This window comes from Ovis canadensis, chromosome 9, assembly GCF_042477335.2.
Source record: "Ovis canadensis isolate MfBH-ARS-UI-01 breed Bighorn chromosome 9, ARS-UI_OviCan_v2, whole genome shotgun sequence".
Lineage (NCBI taxonomy): Eukaryota > Metazoa > Chordata > Mammalia > Artiodactyla > Bovidae > Ovis > Ovis canadensis.
In genome coordinates this window covers 25,836,036-25,860,632 of record NC_091253.1, presented here as the reverse complement: position 1 = coordinate 25,860,632, position 24,597 = coordinate 25,836,036, and the positions used below count along the sequence as shown (strand labels likewise).

Below are 24,597 nucleotides of genomic sequence, written 5' to 3'. Positions count from 1 at the left end.
AACCTGCTGGGCTGTCTACTGGCCAAAGATGGGTCAGGGTGAGCCTGGAAAAGGGCAGTAATTGCAGTCGATTAAAACTTTCAAATGTGTGTAAATCCATGTGTTCATAGTGATAGTAAACAAAAACCCTGATTGGTAAGCTGCGGAAGATGAAAGGGAGAGAATTAACTCTCCTAAAAACCAGTCAATAAAAGGAAAGACAAGCATTTCAAAAAGTTAAGGATTAAAATATATTGTCTAGAGATGGATATGGGTGATGAGAGGGTAAAACAAGATCCATAGTGAAGCTATTTCTGTAAAAGGCAGGACAGTGGTGACTTAAGGGCAGGTGGAGCTATCGTTATGAGGCCTATAGGGCAGCTCTGGGGGGGACAAAGGTCTTTTTGTGGACAGGATTTGGTTGAGACCACTGGGTTTGGACTTCTTAACCTTGATGCTACTGAAATTTGGAGCTGGAGAATTCTTTGTTGTGGAGAGCTGCCATGTCCATTGTAGGATATCCAGCATCACCCCTGGCCTCTGCTGGACACCAGAAGCACCCCTACTTCCCAGATGTGACATCAAAAGCATTTCCAGAAATTACCAAACATCCCCTGGGGACAAAATTTCCCCAGTTGAGAACTGCTGGTTTAGAGAATCATAAGCAGATGGGCCATGACTTAGAGACCAGGAACTTCTGGGAGGGTCTCTGCTTATAGGAGCTTCTCGCCTTTCTTTAGATTTCGGGCCTGTGAGAGGCCAGAATGGCTGCTGGCCCAGGCCTCACAGGAGGCCGTTTCCTGCTCGACCTTGGGCCTTCCTGCAGGCGTTTCTGGAGTCCGGACCAGGGCCTCATCCCCCCGAGAGGCCCGTGACCTTGGCTGTGGCCAGAGTCAGGATGAAGTCTGGTCACCGACACACTCCAGTGTCAGAGCACATGACCCCCCTCCCCAGACCAAGGAGGAAGCTGGGCTGGGCAGGGAAGGGCCCTGCCCGCATCACCCACAGGTCAGTGGAACCAGCACCCCTGGCCGCGGCCACCAGCTTCAGGATCAGCAAGCCCCTACGTGACGGCAGGCGCTGCGGTGTCATTCTCTGCGGGGAGACTGAGACCTGCGGGCACCTGCAGGCACAGCCCGGCCGGAACCTGGGTGTCCTGATTCCCAAGGAACATGTGACTTCCGAATCTTCATCATGCACCTGGGCTTCCCTGGGGGCTCAGTGATTAAGAATCTGCCTGCCAGTGCAGGAGACTGAGGTCCGATCCCTGGGTTGGGAAGATCCCCTGGAGGAGGAAATGGCAACCCACTCCAGTATTCTTGCCTGGAGAATTCCATGGGCAGAGGAGCCTGGTGGGCTACAGTCCTTGGGGTCACAAAAGAGTTGTTCAACATAACTGAGTAACTGAGCACACATCAAGCACCTACTGTGTCCTGAGAACTTTCTTTTGTTTGGTCCCATTGAGTCCCTTCTGCGTGCTTAGGCCTAGACTCAACCCACCCTCTATACCACTTCCCTGAATTCTAGAAAACCCCATGAGTGGGTTCCTTGTGGGCAAATAACCAGAGAAGTAGGTGGCTGGGCCAGCCTGTGTCCTGGGACACCTGGGACAGTCGCAAACAGAGGCTGGGCAGGAAATAGTAGTGACAGACGAGACAGCTGCCACTATCATGATGACGCTGGCTGTGTCATCGGCTATTTCAGGACAGACACGAGCAGTCCCAGGGGCCCAGACCAGGGAGACCTGTGTGCTTGGGGCCCCCCAGTACCCCTGCTGTCCCAGGGGCTGTGAAGCAAGATAGGATAAGGGAAGGTTGCTTTGGCCTCCCCCCACCTGAGCTCCACTGGGCTTTTTTTCCTGGAGCTTTCATTTGAAACAAAGAATTGTACTGTTTAAAAACAAGTTATCAAACCACAAATCTAGATCATTTCTGATTAAGCCAAAATGAGTATTAAAGGCAGCTCCTGTGGGTGCTCACAGGAAGACAGAGTGGGCCGGGGAGGCCTGGAGATGAGGGGGTGAGGGGTAGCTGATGCAACATGGCTGTGTGTGCAGAAAGCCACGCCAACCCCCCGCCACGCTCTGGTCCTCTTGGAGCCTAGAGGTTGAGACTTTGGACAGAGCTCAGGGGGACGGCTTGTCTCTGCTCCATGAGGCCCAGGGCCTCAGCTGGGGCCTCGGCTGGGATGACGCCAGTGACCGGGGGTGACCTAGGCGGCTGCAGGCTGGTCCGTGCCCGCTCAGGTGACCCAGAGACCGGACTCAGCTGGGTCTGTCCTCTCTTGTGGCTCCCCTTGGAGCTTGGGCTTCCTCCCAGCATGGCGGCTTGGTTCCAAGGGGGAGCGCCCTGAGGGGAAGTGGGTGATGGGCTCCGGTACTCAGGAATCGGACAGAAGCCGTGGGGCCCCTCGTGACCCGGCCGCAGGGGTCATACACTGTGACCTCTGCTGCATCGGTCAGAGTACTTGCCAAACAGATTCAAGAGGGGGTGCAGACCCCTCAATGGGAGGATTCTCAAAGGTTTTTCAGTCATTTAAATAAACAGCCACGCTGACACTTATCGAGCCCTTATTCTGTGGGAGGCCTTGTGTACACGCATGAGCTTACACAGCTGTCCACACGTTCCTCCCAGGAACTACCGCTAAAGGCTTGTGAAGCAGTGATGAGGCTCAGTCTCCTCTTACAAAAGAGGAAACGGAGATGCAGAGAGGTTAAGGAGAGCCCAGCCCAGGACCAGTAGCTGGAAGAGGCCGTGACCAGACCCATGTTGCTCTGCTGGCTGAAAACCACCCATTTTTTCGACTGCACTCAGATTAAACATAGCCTCCCACCCTGCCTGGAAAGGCCTTGCATCAGCTGGTCCCATTGTCCAGGCTCACTGCCCTGGTCAGCCATGCAGGAGCCAGCAACCCTCACCCCACCCCCCCAGCCCCATCAGTATCTTTGCCCAGCAGTTTCCTCCTCCAATAGCCCCCTTCTTAGGTCTTCTCCTGGCTGCCCCCTTCTCATCATCTGTATTTCAGCTCAAGGGTCCCCTGCTCAGGGGTCCCCTCCCACTTTCCACTGCATCCCAGCCCTTGATACAAACTGAGACTATTTCATTGCTGTATTTGTATTATTGTTGGCCTCCAGCCGCTAGGAAAAAAGATCCGTAGGAGAGGCAACTGTGTCCTTCTCATTTGTTGCCATTCTCTCCAGCGACTAGGCAGGCCTGGCACACAGTACACGCCTGGCACGGAGTGGGCACCCAGTAGGTAGAGATGAGTGAGCGTCTGACTCAGCGCCCAGCCTCGCATCCACCATGGAATTCTGCATTTGCCCGCCTGCCTCCATTCACTACGTGTCCACGTGTCTCTGCAGACTACTGATTTTGATCTATTTTAGATACTATTTTAGATAGAGCATGTACACTTTTAGAGCTTCAAGTTCATTGTGTCCAGTTTTCACCATGACCCAAGCTGCTCCAACCTGCTCATTAGACAGATGGAGAAACTGAGGCTGTGACTTGCCTGAGGCTATGTGGCTGGCCATCAGTGGCCCAAAGACCATCACTGGAGCCCCCTGGGGGTCCTCAGGTCCACCCACTTCACCACTTTCTCCTGTTTCCACATCCTGGTGGGAAATGCAGTTCCAAGAAGCCAGTGACCTGAGTGGGGTCCCTTGGGTTGTAACGGCAAAGCTGGGGCCAGGACCTGTCCCTTCTGTGTTCCCCCAAGGCCTCCCAGACCCTTCCCTCCAGACTCGCTCCCCCTGACTGCACTATGAGCCGGCCTGCGAGAGGCCCAGTTAACCCGGGCTTGAACTCCAGGAATTGTCCCTAAAAGCCGCCAGAACTGCTTTAAAGAGAAAAGACCTCCACGAGAGGACCTCCAGCTCCACACTAGCATTTCCTGTTTCTGGAGCACAGGCCAGCGCCCTACGTGAGCCCTTTTGGAGCAGCAGCTGAGTGAGGTGCTCCCAGGGGATGGGCGGGTCTGTGGCCTGCAGGTTCTGCAACAAAGCAAGGAAGCGTGATGTCACCAGAGGGAGGTAAACAGACGGGCACTTCCTCTTTCGCTTCCACGGGCTCCTGTCTGACCCAGAAGGTTCTCAAACTACAGAAAAATTTTCCTCCCCATCTGGACAGGGTGTCAGTTAGCATTTCTGGAGTTGTCCCTTTGTGGAAAGGGGAGGGTTCAAACCAAACCAAACCAGCGGGAAGTCCCAGAATGGGTTGTGCTGGAATCCCAGAGGTGGAAGCCAGGAGGGGGTCTGACACCGGCCTCACCCCTCAGCCCCACTTTACAGGTGGAGAAGCTGAGTGCCAAAGGGTTCAAGTGAATCCAGAAAGAGGATTCATGACCGCGGTGAACAGACAAGCCCTCAACACTGTGGCTTTGCAGGAGAGGGGTCAGAAAACTAGTCATCCCAAGTGGGATCTGGGCCGGAGCAGGAAGGGACCTGGGCTGGAGAGTTCCGCTCTGCCCCGCTCTCTGCTGCCGGTCCTTTTCCTTCCCTGAGCGCAGTCTCTGTGCCCCTCCCCTGGGGTAGTGGCACCTGCCTCGTAGAATGGCTGTGAGCACGAATGAGACAATAGATGTCACGATCCCAGCTACCTACTCCAGTGCTCTTGCCTGAAGAATTCCACGGGCAAACCTGACAGGCTGTAGTCTATGGGGTCGCCAAGAGCTGGACACGGCTAAGTGACGAGCACTTCAGTTTTTCACACACATCCCAGCTTGGAGACTGGCCCATAGTAGGTCCTCAGCACTGTTTTCTATAAAATAAAGGTAAGAGTGATAGCTTCCATAGCCGCCAGGAATAGATTAGGCAACACATGTCAGAAAATCTCAAATAACAACGGTTTAAGCAAGATAAAAGCTCTCTCATGTCAGAAAAATCTGAAACTACACAGCCCAGGGTTGGTGTAGAAGGCCACAGTTATCAGATACCCAGGTGCCTTCTAGCTTTCTGCTCTGCCATTTTATCACCTGTGATGCAAAGTGTCTGCTAGAGATCCAGCCAACATGTCCCAGCTCTAGGGGAACAGAAAGAAACAGGGTAGTGCATAAGAACCTTCCTGGAAGCTGTACCCAATGGCTCCTCACTCACTCTTTTCAAAGAAGGCTGGGAAGTTTCCTTTTTCTAGCTGGGCACTTTGCCATCCCCAGTAATTGTGACTCACTATAATGTACACTTGTAAAGGTTCTGTTAGTAAGGAAGAAGGGAAAAGGAATATTAGAGCGATCAACTGTGTCTTATGCATCCTCCTTACTGAGTGGTTTTATAAAATAGACATCATTGTCAAAATGGCTCTTTATTACCTGTAATCATGAGTCAAATATAAGGAACAGGTATCTGAATATCAGGAAAAAATTAAAATAGGTTTTTAAAATGACCCCTTTCTCATGAAGATGGCTCTGAAAGCGAAGAAGGAAGTGCCTCACTGCCCCAAAACCACAGCAAGGGCTTGGAAGGCCCAAGGCACAGACCAGCAGGGCTGCTCGGCCACCAAGAGAAGAAAGGTCTGGAGGACACCTGCCTTTGCAGCCCAAACCTCTCCGCAGAAGTGCCCCCAGGAGCCGCACCTCTGAGCCCTGGGTGGCGGAGGAGGGAGGGAACGATGGCTTAGAAGGACCTGGAGAGTTTGCTGCTGCTGAAGTGCTACTGAAGCCAGTCTAGTTCAGTGGGAGGTGGGGGTGGGCAGGAGCTGAGACTGAACAAGCCAGCCTGCGGGGGCTGGAGCGCCATGCTAAGGGGGCTGCAGCAGCAAATCCCCCTGAGCAGGGAGGTGAATGATGACCCTGTCACGTGCTGCCCTGGGGAGAGCAACCTAGGGGCCGGGGCAGAGGAGGGGCCCAGACAGACCAAGGGGCTGGAGTGCTACACCCACCCCCCACCCCCCACCCCCCGCCTCCTGCTCTGCCGGGTTGGCCCTGAGGACTCTTCCCACAGGAGGTGGTGGGGCTGGTGCGTCTGCCAGTGCATGCCTATGTGTGGGGAAACAGCCACAAGGGGCCCGCCCGGCTCCCTGGGGCTACAGTGTCGGCTCAGGACGGCAGATGTGGTCAGGCCAAGGCCCCCAAGCTGGGTCCTGTCCTCAGGGGGCTCCACCTGGCCAGGCTGAGCAAGGAGGGCAGCCTGGGGGTGGTCACCAGAAACCATGGCGGGGGGGCAGGTGGGGCCCCTCCCCAAAGGCCAGGTAAACACAGATGCTCTGAGCTGAAGTGATGGCGGGCGGGAGACACCAGGCTTTGGCAGCAGCAGTCAGCTCTTCATTCTGCTGCACTGGAGGGCTCCCTGGGCCTCTGGTGGACTCCCAACTCCGCTGCCGTGGGTCTCCTCTCTGCCTGAGTTTTATCAAGTAGGCCTGGTGAAGATCTTGGCCCAGAGCACCGAGTGGGTTCTACAGGAGGAGGTGAACTAAGAACCCACATGCCACGGGGCATGGCCAAAAAAAAAAAAACCCCAACAACAAAAGGGACATTCATTCTTATCTGGCGGAGTGTGGTGTGGATTCAGCGATAAAGGACGTAGATAATTCTAAAATGACAAGGGGTACGGTTATCGATCGGCAGATATCACTTCAGTGTTTAAAAAGGAGCTCTGTGAGCAGCTTGTGGTTGCCAAGTGGGAGGGAGGGAGATGGGTAGACTCAGAGCCTGGGGTTAGCAGATGCAGACCATCACACAGAGAATGGATGGGCAACAAGGTCCTACTGCACAGGGCGGGGAGCTATGTTCAACAGACTGATAAGCCGTAGTGGAAAAGAATATGAAAAAGAATGTATATATACATAACTCAGTCACTTATCAACTTTAAGTTAAAATTAAAATTTTGTTCAGTTCATTAAAATTTTGTTTTACTTCAATTAAAATAAACAAAAATAGGAGCTCTGCTGTTTTGCAAGTTGTGATACCTTGTATATCGCATATATATGATAAATATATGGCTTACGTGTATATCTATTAATAAATGCAGCCTCAGTCGCTCAGCCATGTCTGTCCAACTCTTTGCGACCCTATGAACTGTAGCCCACCAGGCGCCTCTCTGTCCATGGGATTCCCCAGGCGAGAATACTAGAGTGGGTTGCCATTTCCTCCTCCAGGGGATCTTCCCCACCCAGGGATCAAACCCACGTCTCTTGAATCTGGTAGATTCTTTACCACTGAGCCACCTGGGAAGCCTATGTATATATCATTTATATGTTTCTCTCTAATTTTTCCCAATTAGAGTACAGTTGAGCATCCGTCAGGTCTGAACGAGCCAGGAAGTGTAACCAGGGCATGGATGCTCTGCTTTCATGATCAGTCAGTCAGTCAGCCAGTTCAGTCGCTCAGTCGCTTCCGACTCTTTCAGTTCAGTTCAGTTCAGTTCATTTCAGTCACTCAGTCGTGTCCGACTCTTTGCGACCCCATGAATCGCAGCACGCCAGGCCTCCCTGTCCATCACCAACTCCCGGAGTTCACTCAGAGTCGCGTCCATCGAGTCAGTGATGCCATCAAGCCATCTCATCCTCGGTTGTCCCCTTCTCCTCCTGCCCCCAATCCCTCCCAGCATCAGTCTTCTCCAATGAGTAAACTCTTCTCATGAGGTGGCCAAAGTACGGGAGCTTCAGTGTTAGCATCATTCCTTCCAAAGAAATCCCAGAGTTGATCTCCTTCAGAATGGACTGGTTGGATCTCCTTGCAGTCCAAGGGACTCTCAAGAGTCTTCTCCAACACCACAGTTCAAAAGCATCAATTCTTCGGCGCTCAGCCTTCTTCACAGTCCAACTCTCACATCCATACATGACCGCAGGAAAAACCATAGCCTTGACTAGACGGACCTTAGTCGGCCAAGTAATGCTTCTGCTTTTGAATATGCTATCTAGTTTGGTCATAACTTTTCTTCCAAGGAGTAAGCGTCTTTTAATTTCATGGCTGTAGTCACCATCTGCAGCGATTTTGGAGACCCCCCAAAATAAAGTCTGATACTGTTTCCACTGTTTCCCCATCTATTTCCCATGAAGTGATGGGACCGGATGCCATGATCTTCGTTTTCTGAATGTTGAGCTTTAAGCCAACTTTTTCACTCTCCTCTTTCACTTTCATCAAGAGGCTTTTTAGCTCCTCTTCACTTTCTGCCATAAGGGTGGTGTCATCTGCATATCTGAGGTTATTGGTAAGGTGGCAAAAATCAGAGTGGAACTGAGACGCTTTCCTTTCCGAAAAACCATCCCCCAGGACTCGGGATCTCTTGCCAAAGGCAGCCAGCATGGTGACGCGACAAGATGCCCTTTCTGACTGGCTTGGGGATTAAACAGACTTGGGGAGACATCACGGCATGAGAGGAACTTGGTTTATTCAAGAAGAGCTTGTTTTTCATAAACGAATTTTAGTCTAAATAAAGATTTCACCTTAAGGGAAAGAGCAGAATTGCATGTTGACTCGGCACCTTCATTTACATGTCTTTATAAAGCGCTCAATAAAAATAGGTTCGAAATGATTGTAAGAAATCCGCCACAGTGCACACTAAACTATAGGCACCATCTTTAGAATCCCTCCTCCCGCTTTTATGTTTGGTGGGATGAGGTTCCAGTCCATGGCCCAAGATGCTGCTAGGGGCTGGCCCTGGGAACGTACATCACCTACCCCAGCTCAGAGTCCCTGTCAGCCGCTGAGATGACCACCCTGTTGGACTTAAAGAGAAACACAGAGGCACAAGACAGCCACTCAGGAAGGGAGAGGCATAGAGGGAACTTGCCCCGTGCTGGCCCGTCTCCAAGAAGGAAAAGCAGACACCCACACTGAGCAAGACTTCAGGGCGCTTGGGGGCAAGCGTGTGGAGCAGCCCCCGAGATGTGAGTCTGAGTCCTGGGCCCCCACTGCCTTGGAGCGTCGCCTCGGTTAGGTACCTGGCCCTCTAGGGAGGTTCTGGAGGGTAGGAACCCAGCTGGCTGTGTCTGCGTTCCTGACACGCAGTAGATGTCAATTAGCATCAATGTTATGTGCACGGATGAATTCGTCTTCCAAACTTCGTTTTCAAGGATCATTACAGATTAGGGCTGTGCAAGAGAAAAAGAAGGCCAGCCACAGACATAATCCTACAGCCGCGTTAACCACAGTGAAAAGACACAGATGACATTCATTTTAATAGTTCGTTTATTTAACTCAACTCATCTAAGGTATTACCATTTCAGCTGGGATCAATGTACAGATTAGTAAGGAGGTGCTTGATATTCTTCTCCCGTGCTGACTTTGAACTTGGGAGGAACGCCCTTCACCCCTGCCCAAGGCAGTGCTGGCCCATGTGTGGCTGGTGTCCTTTAAGCTGGGCAGTGCAGAACTAGAAAAACCCAGTGCCAAGTACCAGCGAGCGTGGGCGGAGGGACAAGGGCAGGGCCGTGTGTGGGCACCGCATCAGAACGGAGCAGCAGGAGGCAGACCTGCCGGGGGGGGCCTCTCCTGACCCCCCGGAGCTCCACGCCCTGGCTTGGAGGCCTCTGCTCCTCTCTGGGGGCCTGGCCTGGGGTGGGCAGCAGCTGCGGAGGAATTTTTGCAGCAAGAACAGCAAGACCCGCTTGAGGGACCCCCTGGGGCCAGAGGCGGGTGAGCACTGCAGTCGCGCCTCCCTCCCTCTCCAGGGCTTGGCATGGGAAGGAGCTCCTCAAACGGAACCTGCCGTGGAGCAAGGGCCGCGTCTCAGGCAGTGACATTTTAAATGAACCCACCCTCTCTCCCCAGGCCTTCATCTGAGGCTGATGTCACACCCGGCCCCCCCCAACTCTCCAGTGCGGGCACTCCTAGACGTGGGAGCGGCTCCTTCCTTCCGTGAAGACCTGTGTGTGGTTCCTGGAAGGACTCCAGGTGCTTGGAAAGGATGCCTCAGCGGGCCACCCTGGTGGGCGGGGGCCGGGGCCAGGGAGACTCAGGTCCAGGGTCCTCCCTCGCCCTGGCCACCCTCCACCAGGGTGGCTGTCAACACCCCCAAGCTCACACACACACACACACAGACACACATGCACACGTGCACACCAGGAAATGGGTGCTGGTGGCTCTGTGGGTGGCCAGCTGAGACGGAGGGGACAGGGCAGCAGCTGGGCCTCAGGCCACTGCCCCTCCAGCCAGGGGGCTCAGCCTGGCTTGGGGTTTGGAGGTGAAGTGGGACGGAGCTCGGAGCTAACCCGAGCTTCCCTGGGGAGAGGGAGGCTTCTGTAATGAGGTTGGAACTGCCCCATGAGGCTGGGCAAGCCGGGCACCCTTGGAGAAGGCGTCCTTCCCTCTAGTGGGCGCAGGATCACCTCCGGGCCAGTGGGAGACCACGTCCCTGCGTAGGACTGGCCTCCACAGACTCCTTAAGAGCCTCCATGGACTAACTCCTCTCTCGGGAATCTGTCCTTGTGACAGGAAGTGGGTGCTTCCAGGTTTGAACTCTCACTGCCCTGGGAAGTAAGAGTTGAGTGGGTTTGGCCAAATGGTCTGAAAACCTTGTCTAATGACAACGCTCCAGCGTGTGAGGCCCTAATAACTTCCAAGTAAGCACCACTCGCAGAGGGGCCTGTGTAGGGCAGGTCGGCCCCTGGCGGGGGCCTGGGCTCTCACAGGTGACCCACTCAGGGACATCTGCCTCCCCACGAGGACTGCTGTGTGCTCGGGGGTAAGGGGCTTACCTTGCTGGGCCCTGGGTCCTGTCTGCCAAATGAAGTGACACCTGGTCATGGGCGGTAGGGGTGATGGATAAGAAAACACGCCTGTGCACATAAAGCACCAATTAGGTGTGTAATCGGCGGCCATTGGCACACCATTGCTGTGGGTGGTCTCTCGCCTCCCTCTAACCCGGCCAGGCTCTGCAGCGTGCTGGGGGTCCCAAGGAGGGGAGAATCTGGGGCAGAGTGGAGCGGGGCATCAGCATTTCCCAAGGGTCCCCTTTGCCTTCACCCCAGCCTCTTGGGTTGGCATGGCCATCACCCTCGAAGGATGGAAGCTGAGGCTGGTCATGGGTCTTTCTGCATCCAGTGCAGGTACCCTGTCAATCTGATGGGTGCTGGGCAGGACCCTGTCTCAGGAGAAGTTCCCTCGTGATGAGGGGCTGACCTGAGGCTCTGGAGCCAGAATCAACCAAGAGTTCAGGCTGGTTCCAAGATTGGAGCCCTAGGGCAGGCACAGGGCATATGAGCCTCATGGTCAGAGGGACCCGATGAGATTTCAAGAGAAGCAACGAGGTGGGGAGGGCCATCGCCCCAGCCTGGGTGCAGAAAGCAGGGAGGGGGGGCTTCCTGGAAGAGGAGGTATCTGAGCCAATGAAAGGTAAGTCAGAGCTATCTTGGAGAAAGGAGGGGGGCATGCATTCCAGGGCACTGGGAACAGCAGGTGCAGTGGGAGACAACCTTGAGTGACCTTGGGCTTCCCTCTGGGGCCCCCGAGTGGGCTGGTACCTGACTTCTCTTTTCCCACCCGTTTACTGTCAGCTATCTATTTTTATTTGTCTTGATTCCTAGTCCGGATGAGTTGACAGCTCTCACATCTGTCACCTTCCTCTTGCCCAAGCACACAGAGGCAGCCGGACCGCAGCTTCCTGTCTGCCTTCGCACAGAGGAGGAGGAGTGCCATTACCCAGCTGTGCACGCCCCGAGCCCGCGCCTCCCGGGCAGCTCTGACTCTGCAGCGGCAGGCGTCTATGCAGGCTCCTGGCACCGGGGCCACCGGTTTCCGGGTCTTCCTTCTATCATCCTTTCCTGCCTAGAGTTTTCTTTAAGGGAGACCCTTCTTGGGGGGCGGTCTAGTTTCAGAGTGGACATCACCTTGGCCGCCAGCCCGCTGGGGCCCTGAGACAGCCCCGGAGGCAGCGGACTGTCTTCCCTGTTTCTTTTAGAGGTCACTCGTTTCATCTTGCATCTGTCCTATCTCAGCCTTTCCCTAGCTCCAGGCCACCTCCTCAGGGACCAGGGGGCTGGGGTAGTTTCTTGGTGATTGAATTTAGGGAAGTATCTTTACTGTAATTGTATTATGTTAAACACAATAGAGTTCCAGAAATAGATGAAACCATCCACTTTTTTTTTTCCTGATAAGGTGTTTACAAAGGACACGTCCATCCATCTTCATATAGATACCCCCAGCTGCACTCACTAAAGGAGCACAGACCCAGCCTGTCCCTGCGCTGAGGTTGCTGTCCCCACACTCGGCTCTCCAGGGCTTCCTTATATGTGTGTGTGTTTTGTCCACGCTTATTAAATGACATCATAGTGTATATTTTCCTGTGACTGTTCTTTTTACTCACTATCGGGTCAGTGAATCACTGCTAAACGTCACCCCACTGTACAGGTGGACCCTGATCAATGGTCAGCGGAAACTTATGCTTTTATTTATCAGCTACTCCTTGTGCACCTAGTACTTTGTGCCAGACACAGAGCTGGGCACTGGGAACCGAGATGACAGGGTGAGAACAGCGTGCCCGGGGTCATCCGGCCATGAGCACCAGGCGGGATCCGTGTCAGGGCAGATTCCAATTCAGCACTTGATTGTCGTTCAGTCCCTAAGTCGTGTTCGACTCTGTGTGACCCCATGAACTGCAGCATGCCAGGCTCCTCTGTCCTCCATTATCTCCCAGAGTTTGCTCAGATTCATATCCTTTGAGTCGGTGATGCCATCCAACCATCTCGTTCTTTGTTGCCCCCTTTTCCTCCGACCCTCAATCCTTCCCAGCATCAGAGTCTTTTAATGAGTCAGCTCTTTGCATCAGATGGCCAAAGAATTGGAGCTTCAGCATCAGTCCTTCCAATGAATATTCAGGGTTGATTTCCTTTAAGACTGACTGGTTTGATCTCCTTGCAGTCCAAGGGACTCTTCAGCTCTGCTACTAGCCAAAGTTGTTACGCATGACCGTGATCAGCATATGGTTGGCATAAATGTTTGTTGAGCAGAGCTAAAGGTTTTTATTTGTAGGAGGGAAGTCTATTATTTCCATTTTGCAACTGACAAAATGTAGCATCAGCTCAGTGATTTTGAAGCCTGGCTTAGGTCGCTCAGGGTGCCTATAGGACCACAGCTGCCTGGGTTCGGCCAATGCCCGGTCTTCCACAGCTCAGGGAAGGGCCTGGCAGAAGTGTTTGTTGAAACGTTCCACAGACTCCTTGCCTGCAGCCAACATGAAGAGACTGTGTGCACTCTGCAAAATTCCGCGAGATGCTGAGGGCAGACTGGGCAGTCTCCATGTGGGCCCCGGCGGTTTGCATTCCCAACACACGGCTTCCTCTTATTCATTAGTGTTTTAAAGAGGAAGCAAAGTTTAATGAGGGGGTATGGCTGGTTGGGGCAGGAGTGCGCTGCTTGGGCAGGGCAGGGTCACTGGGCGAGGGGGCCCTTCCTGCACTGTGGTTACCCTGACGACCAGCAGCACCTGCCCTGTCTGCTGTGACCCCATCACCTCGCATCTCTCCATGATGTGGGCATCACCTGACACCCTCTGCCCAGAGCCTACATGCCATCTATCGTAACTGCCCTCTCTGGCTGTCTTACATTCTCCCACCCTTTCTGCCACAGGAGAGGGAAGAAAGGGCCCAGACCCCCCCACCACAGACACACACAAGCAGCCTGCAGGGTGTCCCATCCGATGTCCACAGGCCTGTCAAAGTCTTCTGTCCTGGAGGCTCCTCTGCCCGCCGCCTGCCTGTTCCTCGTGCGGTCTTCCTGCACGAGTGGGAGGAGGTGGGGTAGGGCAGGGGCAGGGCAGGTAGCCTGCAGGGAAGCCTGAAAGTACCACGCATCTGGGGGAATGCGGGCGAATCTGGGGAGCATGGGAGGGGCACAGGCAGTGGCGGGGTGGAGCGGGCCCCCAGGGCGGACGTTTAATCCAGGGGTGAGTGATGGCTGGCCTGCCCAAACAGTTACAGTGCCCACGTGCTGTCATGCGGACAAGACCCCTCCTACTATCACTGATCACCTACTTTCTCCCTTCTTCAAGGGACAGAGGGATGTTGCTTTGAGAATGTCTACGAGAGTTTGCCAGACCAGACTTGTTTGTCCCCTATGTCTGTGGTTGTTACGGCAAGGTTTTTTCATTGGAGACCATTTCACTTTCATATCAACCACCAAGTCCTCGATAAACTGGTTGCGTTTGCATATTTATATCTATATATGAAGATATTACATCCTATCACATATAGCTCTGAAGCAGCAAAGGAAACAGGAGAGAAAGCTGTGCATCTCGGCACTAAACCAGCTGGGGAGACGTGTGAAATAGAGTGAGGTCACAGCTTTTTCATTGAAAGTAAAAGAATATCTGTTTATCCATCCATCCACTGATGGATGTCTGGGTTATTACCTTCTGGCTATTCTAAAAATGCTGTTAAAAACATGGGAGCACAAATACTTGAGTCCCTGCTTTCAGTTATTTTGCACAGCTATCCAGGAGTTGAACTGCTGGATCAAATGGCAATTCTATGTTTAATTTTTTGAGAAACAGCCATACCATTTTCTGCAGTGACTGCACTATTTTACATTCCTACCAACAACGTACAAGGGTTCCAGTTTATCCACACTGTGGCAAACAGTAGTCCTCTTTTATTTTTTAATAGTAGTTATCCTAGTGTGTGTGAGGTGGGGTGGGGTTTGATTTGCATTTCTCTGGTGCTTAGTGAACACATATTTCTGTACTTTTTGTATATCTTCTTTGGTGAAACATCTATTAATCCTTTCTACATTTTTAAAAATTGGGTTGTTTTTGCTGTTGAGCTATGGACTATTAATCCCTTATCAGACATATGATTTGCAAACATTTTCTCTTATTCTGTGGAATGCCTTTCTGCTTTTTCCACATTGCCCTCTGTTGCACCAAAACTGTCTAGTTTTGATGAAATCATCTACTTTCCTTTCATTGCCTGTGTTTTTGATGTCAGATGCAAATCACTGCTAAATCCAATGCTATGAAGCTCCCCCATCATTCCCTATATTTTTTCAAAAGACTTGTAGTTAACACCTAATCCTTGCTAAAATGCCCAAAGAAGTGTTGATAGACTGCACTCCTTATAAATACTATTAAAAAAATGACTTACGGAAGCCAAATTCCATTCCAGAAAATCAATCATTTCAAGGTAAACAATCTAGTGTCATTTAATAAATTCACAATGGTGTGCGTGCCCCCTATTTCTGCATCAGTACTTTATGGTTCAGAAACATTTTCGCACCTATTTTCCCACTTGATCTGCACAGTAATCCTGAGAGTCGGACCGAACAGTAAACAAATTACACAGGCTGGGGGGGAGGGAGGGGAAACTATTTGTGAAAGACTGTTGCCAGGCAGGTACTGTGCCAGCAAGTTCTTTAACTCATCAGGTTAAAGAACTCAAGTTCTCACCTTGACTCTGACGATACCCACCCCAGCCGTGGGCTTGTCAGCTAGGCTCAGTGGTTCCCTTCCTCCCTCATCTGCATTTCAGCTAGAGGCACTGGCGATTTTGATTGCTGGCTACGTCCACTTCTATCTCCAGTCCATCAGCACTCTCAAGAATGGGGCAAATCTTACTGCAGGCACTAGGAAGTCCCTAAGGAATGAGCAACAGGGGCTCATCAAAAAGCAAGAGTGAGGTGCCAGGAGCCCCTTCAAGGTCACCTGGTCCCTTCTCCAATGCTAAGGATGAGGAAAGGAAGGCCCTAGAAAAGGTGGAATTGTATAGCCCCGTCCACAGCCCGGCGGGACTTAAGCTCCCCTCCTTAAACCCTTCCACCTGCAGGAGGAAAAGGGACACCTGTGCCTGTGTGAGCCTCGCCAGGTCCCCACTGAGATCGCTGCCTTGTGTTTATCTCCTGAGTCCTGGCCACACTGGGCAGCGTGTGAATAGACAGGAAGCCAAGGCTGGGGCGGCGAGGAAAGCGACTGTCACGCAGCTCACTTGGGGCAGACGCCAGCCCAGGTCCCTGCAAGCCCACGACTCTGCTGTGCACACCTCCAGCGGCGTCTGTGAGCCTCCTGAGGACTGCAAGTTCTCAGGTGACAGACTCCACTTTGCCCTCCACTGAGACCGCCAACAACCCCAACACAGTGGAGAGAGCCAGACCAGTGTGAGCAAAATCTGTCTTTCTTTTAAAGTCAGTGGCTGCCACTACCGGTCAGGGCTTACCAATGAAGGCCAGGGATGTCGGGCAGCCGCCAGATTTGACTCATGATCTTTGATGACTTAACAGTGAAACACAAATCCCGCGTGAGTCAGGCTGCAGCTGGTGGGGCCTCACCAGGCTGGAAACGTTGAAGGAATCCTTTGGCCTCCGGATCCACCCCACCCCAACCCTGTTTTGATTTTGACCTTGTTTTGTCGTTACTGTTTGACATTATTATTAAGCATTTCAGGTTTTTTTTTTTTAAAGACTCATAGATAATTAGAACTAGAAGAGTTCCTTTGCCATCATTTCCCACCCGGTTTTACAGACCTTGCTGTCCAAGGTCTGCTGGGAGGCAAAAATAGGACTGGGGCCTGTGTCCAATTCTGTGTCAGTGGCCAGGCACCGAAACCAGCCTCTTGGCCTCAGCCTGTGGCTGGGGAGGCTCACGGTCCACTCGGAACAAGCCAGGCCTGCTTGTAGGGGAAGAGCTCTGTCCATCCCCCGACCCTCCTCAGTCCCGCGCTCCCCGCGCTCCCCGGGTTCTATTCTAGCACCGCCCACCCCGCCCCCTTTCCTGCTGAATTTTACTCAATCTCATAGCGGATTTGGGCAGTCTTAGGTTAAGCAGGCAGGCAAAGTTATTAACCGGGCGCCCTTGGCTCGCCGGCCTTTCCTGCCATCCAACGCCCGGCCAGGCCAACTCCACGGCCCTGCTTGCAGGAGGGCTTCCTGGAGTCGGCGGCGGCACGAGGTGGCCTTGGCCTTTTACTCCTTCCAGGGTTGGGCTCAGGGACTTGCAGGAGACTCCCGCACCCACGGCGCTCGTGAGCTGGTCCGAGCCCACCTGGCGACCGTGCCCACCTCTTCCGGGTTTCCCGGGAGCGGAGGCGGCCGCTGGGAGAGAGGATAGGCTAACGGACTGGAGCGCTGGGCTCGCAGACGCCGCGCACGCGCCGGAGCCCGCGGAGCCCTTTAGGAAACGAAGAGCTCGCGCGCCAGGCCCTGGGCCGGCCCCTCAGGCCCCGCCCCTCTCCGACAGGCCCCGCCTCCTCGCTTCGCCTCTCCAGGCCCCGCCCCTCTCGGATGGGCCCCGACCTCCCCGCCCCGCCTCCCAAGGCCCCGCCCCACACCTGGCCCCGCCCCGAGCCCCGCCCAGCGGGCAGCGCTGTCGGAGGACCAGCCGGCTGCCGCTCGCGCGGGTGCTGGCCAAAGCGGCGGGCGGGGTTGCGGCCCGAAGTCCGGGCCGGGTGGCCCGAGGCGCCCGAGCCCGGTGTGCCCAGTCGGCCGCGGCCGCGGGGCAGCCATGGCGGAGGCCGCGCCGCATCACCCGGCGCTGCCCTCGGGGCTGCTGGAGCTGTGCGCGCTGCTGGGGGCCCCCCGGGACAGCCTTCGCGGCCCGGAGCAGGTGAGGGCGCGGCGCGGTCACGGCGCGGGCGGGGCGGGGCAGCGGCGACAGGCCTGTGCGCACGGAGCCCCAGGCGTCCGCGGGGCTGGGGCGCTGCGTCCAGGTCCGGCGCGGCGACCGCCTCCAGCCGCGGGTGTGGGAGCAGCTGCCGGCCGGCCCCCCAGCCGCGGTGGAGTCGCGAGCGGCTGCGGGCTAGGGGCTCCCGCCCGCTCCCCTCTTTCCGGAAGACCGCTCTGGCGGGACCCGGTGCAGGCACACCGCGGAGAGCGGGCTGGAGACCGCGCGCGTCCGTCGGCCTGCTTCTTAAGCGCTTCGGCCGCTCGGCTTCTCCGTCTCAGGACGCCCATCTGGGCCAGGTGGAGACGCGGCCGGGCCGCCCGCACTTCCGAGCCCTCCAGGACCAAATCTTTGTCCTCTGTTGAGTGATTTCAGTCATTCCACAGATTCTGTGTCTCCTAGGTGCCAGGGCTGTTCTAGGCAGGTCGTAAGGATGTTTTTGGTAGATTTAAGGACCGCCTTAATGTATTTTGCATTTAGATGGTAAGCGATGAAAGGAGCTGTTTTTCGCTGTAAAACACTTTACAATCCGCCTCTCCCTGTTCTCCGCTCTGCACCCTGGTAGCCAAAGTGGCAAGCTCCTGTCCCTTTCTCTGGGACGGCAGCTTGAGACGTTCTCCTTGTTTCTTCCCTGTGCTCTCACTTTGTCTTAGTTCCGGAGCCCTGGCTCTCTCTGGAGTGGGTCTGCGACCCTCCCCCTTGCCCCAGATGCCTGTGACGCTGTCATTTCTCTCTTGTTAGTGGCGATGCCTGGTGTGTTCAGAGTCCCTGACCCTGCTGCCCTTACCCTGGCAGGTCCTTTCCTCTGGTTCCAGATGGCATTAAGGAAAGGCAGAGAGAGGCATTTGAGTATTTAAGGCTGCCGGGTTGAATGGACATTACCCAGAGGCGCTAAAAGTTGTGAAATGATCCTGATGCATGTCTGGTAATGGCATAGTGGTCTCCACTCCTTGGCTTTAGTATAATGCCAATTTCCACGATTTCTGCATGTCCCTCCTCTCTCAGTCACTCCTCTGAGTCTGGGTCCCTCTTTGGTCTCTCGTGTCCTCTGACCCTTGTGGACTGAGTCGAGCCATCTCCCTGCCTCTCAGTGCCAAGTGGCGTTCCCCCCTTTTTCTTCTGACGGGAAATGACCTGGTTTCGGTTGTGATCTTCTCTGCAGTTAGGCTGTCTTGTGTCTCTAGCGATTACAACACTGTCTCTTAGCTGCTGTGATGTGAAGGGATGAATCAACTGGAATATTTGCAGTGGTACTTTCCTGAGCTAAACAGACTACAGCATTTCCCAAGGCAAGTGGGCAGTCGGCCATTCTGCATTTGAGTCTTCACCCTCTTTTCTATACTTTGCTTCTGTTAGGGCTTCAGAGGATGGAAGGAACAGTGGTTGAAGGAGCAGGAGAAAAAGCAGTGTTGTGGGGTGGAGTAACATCCTCCTTCTAAGACCAACATTAATGTTACAGGTAACCAAACATAGCATATCATTCATTCAGTTCTATTTTCAGCTGTTATATTATTTTGAATGTCCAAGTCTTTTCAGTTCAGTTCAGTTGCTCAGTCGTGTCTGACTCTTTGCAACCCCATGGACTGCAGCACGCCAGGCCTCCCTGTTCATCAGCAACTCCCAGAGCGTACTCCAACCTATGTCCGCTGAGTTGGTGATTCCATCCAACCATCTCATCCTCTGTCGTCCCCTTCTCCTCCTGCCCTCAGTCTGTCCCAGGATCAGGGTCTTTTCAAATGAGTCAGCTCTTCACATCAGGTGGCCAGAGTATTGGAGTTTCAGCTTCAACATCAGTCCTTCCAATGAATATTCAGGACTGATTTCCTTTAGGATGGACTGGTTGGATCTCCTTGCAGTCCAAGGGACTCTCAAGAGTCTTCTCCAAAACCACAGTTCAAAAGCATCAATTCTTCAGCACTCAGCTTACTTATGGTTGAACTCTCACATCCATACATGGCTACTGGAAAAACCACAGCTTTGACTAGATGGACCTTTGTTGGGAAAGTAATGTCTCTGCTTTTTAATATGCCATCTAGGTTGGTCATAACTTTCCTTCCAAGGAGTAAGCGTCTTTTAATATCATGGCTGCAGTCATCATCTGCAGTGATTTTGGAGCCCCCCAAATATAAAGTCTGCCACTGTTTCCACTGTTTTCCAAGTCTTTTAAATGAGGTTCAGGTTTTACTTCTTAAAAATCATCATTTGTCTCTGATTCAGTCATTCCTATTTGGTGACACATGAAAACAGACGCCCAGAGATATGAGACATAACCAGCTTGATGTTAGGATAGTGTAGTGTCCTAACTTTTGGTTTTATTTATTCCTTAGATGGGGTGGTGTTTGTTTTATTGAGGTTAGTGACAAAGAATGCAAGCATACAGTTCAATCCCTAGTGAGTTACTGTGGTCAGTTACATTTCCCTCCACTCCTTGGTTGCTATGGAGACTAGACACAGAGATGCGAAGGCATCCATCATAAATCCGTCACAGGATGATGGAAAAGTACTCAGAGCCCCTTTCATAGTGTAGGTTGCTGGCATAAATCTTGTGTATGGAAGCACATTTTTATGTTTTTTTTTTTTTTTTTTTTTTTTAGCGGAAGGCCTCTGGCTTTCAATTTCTAGAGCAGCACCATCCAACAGAACTTTCCAGATGATGGCAACCAGTGTTGGTCACCTTCGCCACACAGTGTGGTGGCAGCTGGCCGCAGAAGGCTACTGGCTACTTAAAGTGTGGCTAGTGCCACTGAGGAACTAAATTTATATTTCATTTAATTTTAATTAATTTAAGTAGTCCGATGTGGCTACTGGTGACTGTGTTGGACTTTCCTAGAGTATTTAAAAAAAAAATCTATTTCTGTTTTATTTCACAAATGACAGCCAGCCCCATAGTGAAAATCAATGCCGTTATATCATCTAACGAATTTAGAGTGTTGTGGTTTTTACTTTTTAGTAAGTTCTTGTCTGGGAGACCAGAGCAGGAAACTACCCTGGGTGGAGTTTGTGAAAAAGGACCTCAGTCTTCCTCCCGGGGGTGGGGCGGGTGAGGGGCAGTTGCAATATGTATCAGAGAGTAATATGAACCCTTTGGGGTCAAGGGTTGCACTTTCAGGAGTTTAGTCTAATTATAGAGTCAGAGATGCCCAAGCACGTACAGGTAACTGCCCGTTGTTTAGCGTGATGAAGACTAGAGAACAACCCAGCTGTCTGTCAGAAGGGGATTGGGCAAAAGTAGTGCTAAACTGTCCACAGTGGGACACCCTAAAATGTCCACATGAGCTTCCCTGGTGGCGCTAGTGATAAAGAGCCTCCCTGCCAGTGCAGGAGACGTAACAGGGGTGGGTTTGATCCCTGGGTCAAGCAGATTCCCTGGAGGAGGGCATGGCAACCCGCTCCAGTGTTCTCGCCTGGAGACGCGCATGGACAGAGGAGCTTGGTAGGCTACAGGCCATGGGGTCACAAAGAGTCAGACAGGACTGGAGAGACTTAGCGCAAAGTGTCAACAGGGGAGTCAGCACACTGTATGGTTACATGGGGAAAGGCTAATGAAATCATTTAAGTATGATGATTGCGTTTATGAAAAAATCATTTATACATTTAGGAAATGATCAGCCTGTGTCCCATGCGATGTAGAGCATTGCTTTACAGTCATGGGATTATGGGGGAGGTATTCCCTTCCTATTATTATTTCTATATTATTGTTATTATTTTGTAAAAATGAGACTGTATTGCTTATCTAATCAGAGGAGACAATAGGGATTTCCATTTTGGGGAAAACACAGACAGATGTGTGATGAACTGCTAAGTACCAGGTTGGCTGCACTGTGGCCACATCACTTTCAGTAACTGAAGGTAAGTAGTGGGAGTTATAGAGTTCATGGGCTTTAGCATAATTTTCCGCGCAGACTGAACACACCTCCAGAGATCACGAGTGCCAGGGAGGGCCTGGATGAGCAGCACCCCCACAGGGCCATCCTGTGTGCTGACCGTGGGCCCAGAAAGAGGAGGGCAGCGCATCCCTGCCCCACCCTTCCGAGGGTGACACAGGGCCACTGTGTCAGCGGCGACGCTCTGGCGGTGCTGTGAGAGGAGAGTTGGACTCTGAATGGTGACGTTCCAGTAGGTGATGAGCCAGGTGTGAGGCTGCAGGGGGCGTGTGGCCCTGGCTGCATGGTGAGGAGAGGCCCCCTCCAGTGAGTGTGAGAGAGGAGCGGTTGCTGGTGAGGAGGGGGCTGAGGCACGAGCTGGGCACTGTCCCGCAGAGCAAAGAGCAGGAAGAAGCACAGCATTGTGACAGGCGCGTGTACAGAGGCGACCGAGGACTTCGGGCACCAGCAGCTTGGGCTCCCTGGCTTTGGAAGCGGGCCGGCTGCTGCCTGGGTGCACAAGCAGTGCAGGGGCCTGTCTGACCCGGGACGCGCTGTGGGATCCCTGCGTGGAGTACTTGGTGAGGGTGGTAATGAGTAGAAACAAAGACCTTTTTTTAGGTCTGGCTTCCCGGGTGGTGCTAGCGGTAAAGTGAGCTTGTGCATCGCCAGCTTGCCAATGCACAAGACGTAAGGATGCAGGTTCAGTCCCTGGGTCGGGATGATGCCCTGGAGAGGGGCATGGCAACCCACTCCCATATTCTGGCCTGGAAAATTCCATGGACTGTATAGTCCCTGAGGTTGCGAGTCAGACACGACTGAGCGACTTTCACTTTCACTTTTCTAGCAACGACAACAACAAAAGCTGTCTCATGCCGTGTGGAGAGGGCTTGTCTGTTCTCTGGCTGTGGACTGTGATCTGCTCTAGGAGCTGTTGCACCTTGAGGGGAGGCACTGCCCAGTCTCTGTGGATGCAACATCTCACACGAGGAGGACGTAGACCAGCACGTGTTCATAGTGGATTGGTCCAAACTGCTGGAGTTTGATAGGAAGGTTTTAGGGAGGGTTTTAAACGTGTGAAGACAAGGTTTCCTTCCATACATGAAGATTTTAAATTATACAATAAGGATTTCCCATGTTTGATCTTGGTTCCTACTGACCAAGGACCTGCTGGTCCTTGGCAGTAACTTTTCCCCCTAAGAATAAACAAACTATTACCTGAATTCAGATTACATCTCATGAAAATGAGCGTGTTGAGCTTAGAGTGTATTTAGTGACTGAAAATGCTGTCATTATAGAAGTCCTTTGAAGTCTAGGAGTCCCCTGTTATACCTCTGATTCTTATTGAAATGTTGTTGCTGGCTGTTCCTTCTTTGCCAGTCAAGGTCACATTTTCCTGGTGACAGTGGTGTTCTTCCTCACGTCATGTCTAGGGTTCCTCAAAGGCCTTAGGATACCCACTCCCCACCGTGCCCCAGGCCACCTCTTTCCTTCCCTACCTTTTTTACCCAGAGAGTCCTGTTTTAAACTTGTCTATCTTTAGCTGGCTTGGCACCCCTCCTTCTCACTCACAGACTGAGGTTCATATACCTTCCTCGGAAAATCTGACATCAGCCTGGCGCCTATGTTTGTTTAGTCATAACTCCCCAGGAAGAACTCCATTAGGTATTTAGTTTGATAGGAAGGTGTTAGAAGATGCCTTATGTTATTTGGGGGAAGAGCGAAAAGATAAAACTTAAAAAACTCTTGGACCAAGTTAGAGCTGAAAAGAATTGAGGCTAAGAGAGCCCCTTTTGTGGATGCTGGTGCGGCCGTGCGGACGGGGGGAGGAGGCAGCTCCTCTCTGTGTCCAGCAGGGCCTCCCTCACTCCCCTTTGTGTCCCTCTACGTCAGAGGTGACACAAGCAACGTGCGTGGTGGCCCGGCTGGCATGGCAGTCTTGTTCAGTTGCCAAGTCGTGTCTGACTCTTTGTGAGCCCATGCACTGCAGCACGCCAGGCTACCCTGTCCTTCACTATCTCCTGGAGTTTGCTCAAACTCATGACCATCCAGCCATCTCATCCTCTGTCGACCCCTCTTCCTGCCCTCAATCTTTCCCAGCATCAGGGTCTTTTCTAATGAGTCAGTTCTTCGCATCAGGTGGCCAAAGTATTAGAGCTTCAGCTTCAGCATCAATGAACATTCAGGGTTTATTTCCTTTAGGATTGACTGGTTTGATCTCCTTGCTGTCCAAGGGATTCTCAAGAGTCTTCTCCAGCACCACAGTTTGAAAGCATCAATTCTTTGGCACTCAGCCTTCTTTATAAGTCTAACTCCCACATCCATACCTGGATACTACTGGAAAAAGCATAGCTTTGACTGTATGGACCTTTGTCAGCAAAGTGATATTATCTGCTTTTAATATGCTGTCTATGTCATAGCTTTTCTTCCAAGGAGCAGGCATTAGGCACGTGTCAGCAAATGTGTCTGTGTGGATCTGATAAGATGCAGAGCCCTTCTCGGGGCTCACCCTCTGCACCAGTCTCTGAGGGGGCTCAGGAGACTTGAACTGGGTCCCTTCTCTTAGTCCCTGAACTCACCTCTTGAAAGGGAAACTCAGAGGGGCCAAGTTATCTGCTGTGGTTCTCGTGGCGCTGGGATCTGAACTCTGGTCTCTTATCGCGGTGCTGGAGCCTTGGAGCCGGAGCCTTGGAGCCGAGGGGCCAGTTTGGTGTCTGTGTCAGCGGCTGAACAACCAGGCCCTGAGAGGGTCTGTCGCTCGCGGAGAGAGGGCCTGAGAGTCCCTAAAAGCAGGTCTTATCATCTCGAGCTGCTGGTGGAACAAGCCAGGCACACGCTGCTGAACTCGCCTGGGGTTTGGGGGCTGGAGAGGCCAGAAGACAGGCCGTGGATGCTCCCTGAGGGCTGGACAGCACAGGGCCTCGGTGCTGACTCTCATTTCCGCCTGCCCCAGGTTGCCCAGAGGAAGGGAGTCAAGGACCTGTCTTCTCTAGATCCGGAGGTGCTGTCAGTCTTCGTGCCTCCTTTTGTCATGAAGGAGGACAGTCAGCCCGCCGCCGTGAACTGCATGACGCTGGCTAAGAACAGGAAGCGCTCCTTCCGGAAGAAGAGAGAGAGGCCCAGAGTGGAGCTGGGGAAGGGCGTCCCCGGCGGCCCTAGGGGCCCGGACCCCGAGGACGTGAACATCCCCAACGGCGTGGACCTGCTCGCTCTGCCGCAGCTCTGCTTCCCAGGTAT

At 53.0% G+C, this 24,597-nt stretch overlaps 1 protein-coding gene across 4 annotated transcripts in view; it reads left to right on the top strand.

Annotated features, from left to right (window-relative positions):
• The first annotated feature begins 17,188 nt into the window (after positions 1–17,188).
• Positions 17,189–24,597, top strand: part of DENND3 (DENN domain containing 3) — a 56,068-nt gene continuing 48,659 nt past the window's right edge. For 3 of the 4 annotated variants that reach the window (XM_069600873.1, XM_069600872.1, XM_069600874.1), the window contains exons 1-2: positions 17,189–17,440; positions 24,314–24,593. In XM_069600873.1, coding sequence (XP_069456974.1) covers positions 17,339–17,440; positions 24,314–24,593 — 382 coding nt within the window. In that variant the 5' untranslated portion in view covers positions 17,189–17,338. The remainder of the gene's footprint in view (positions 17,441–24,313; positions 24,594–24,597) is intronic. The other variant, XR_011259143.1, reaches the window with a different exon arrangement.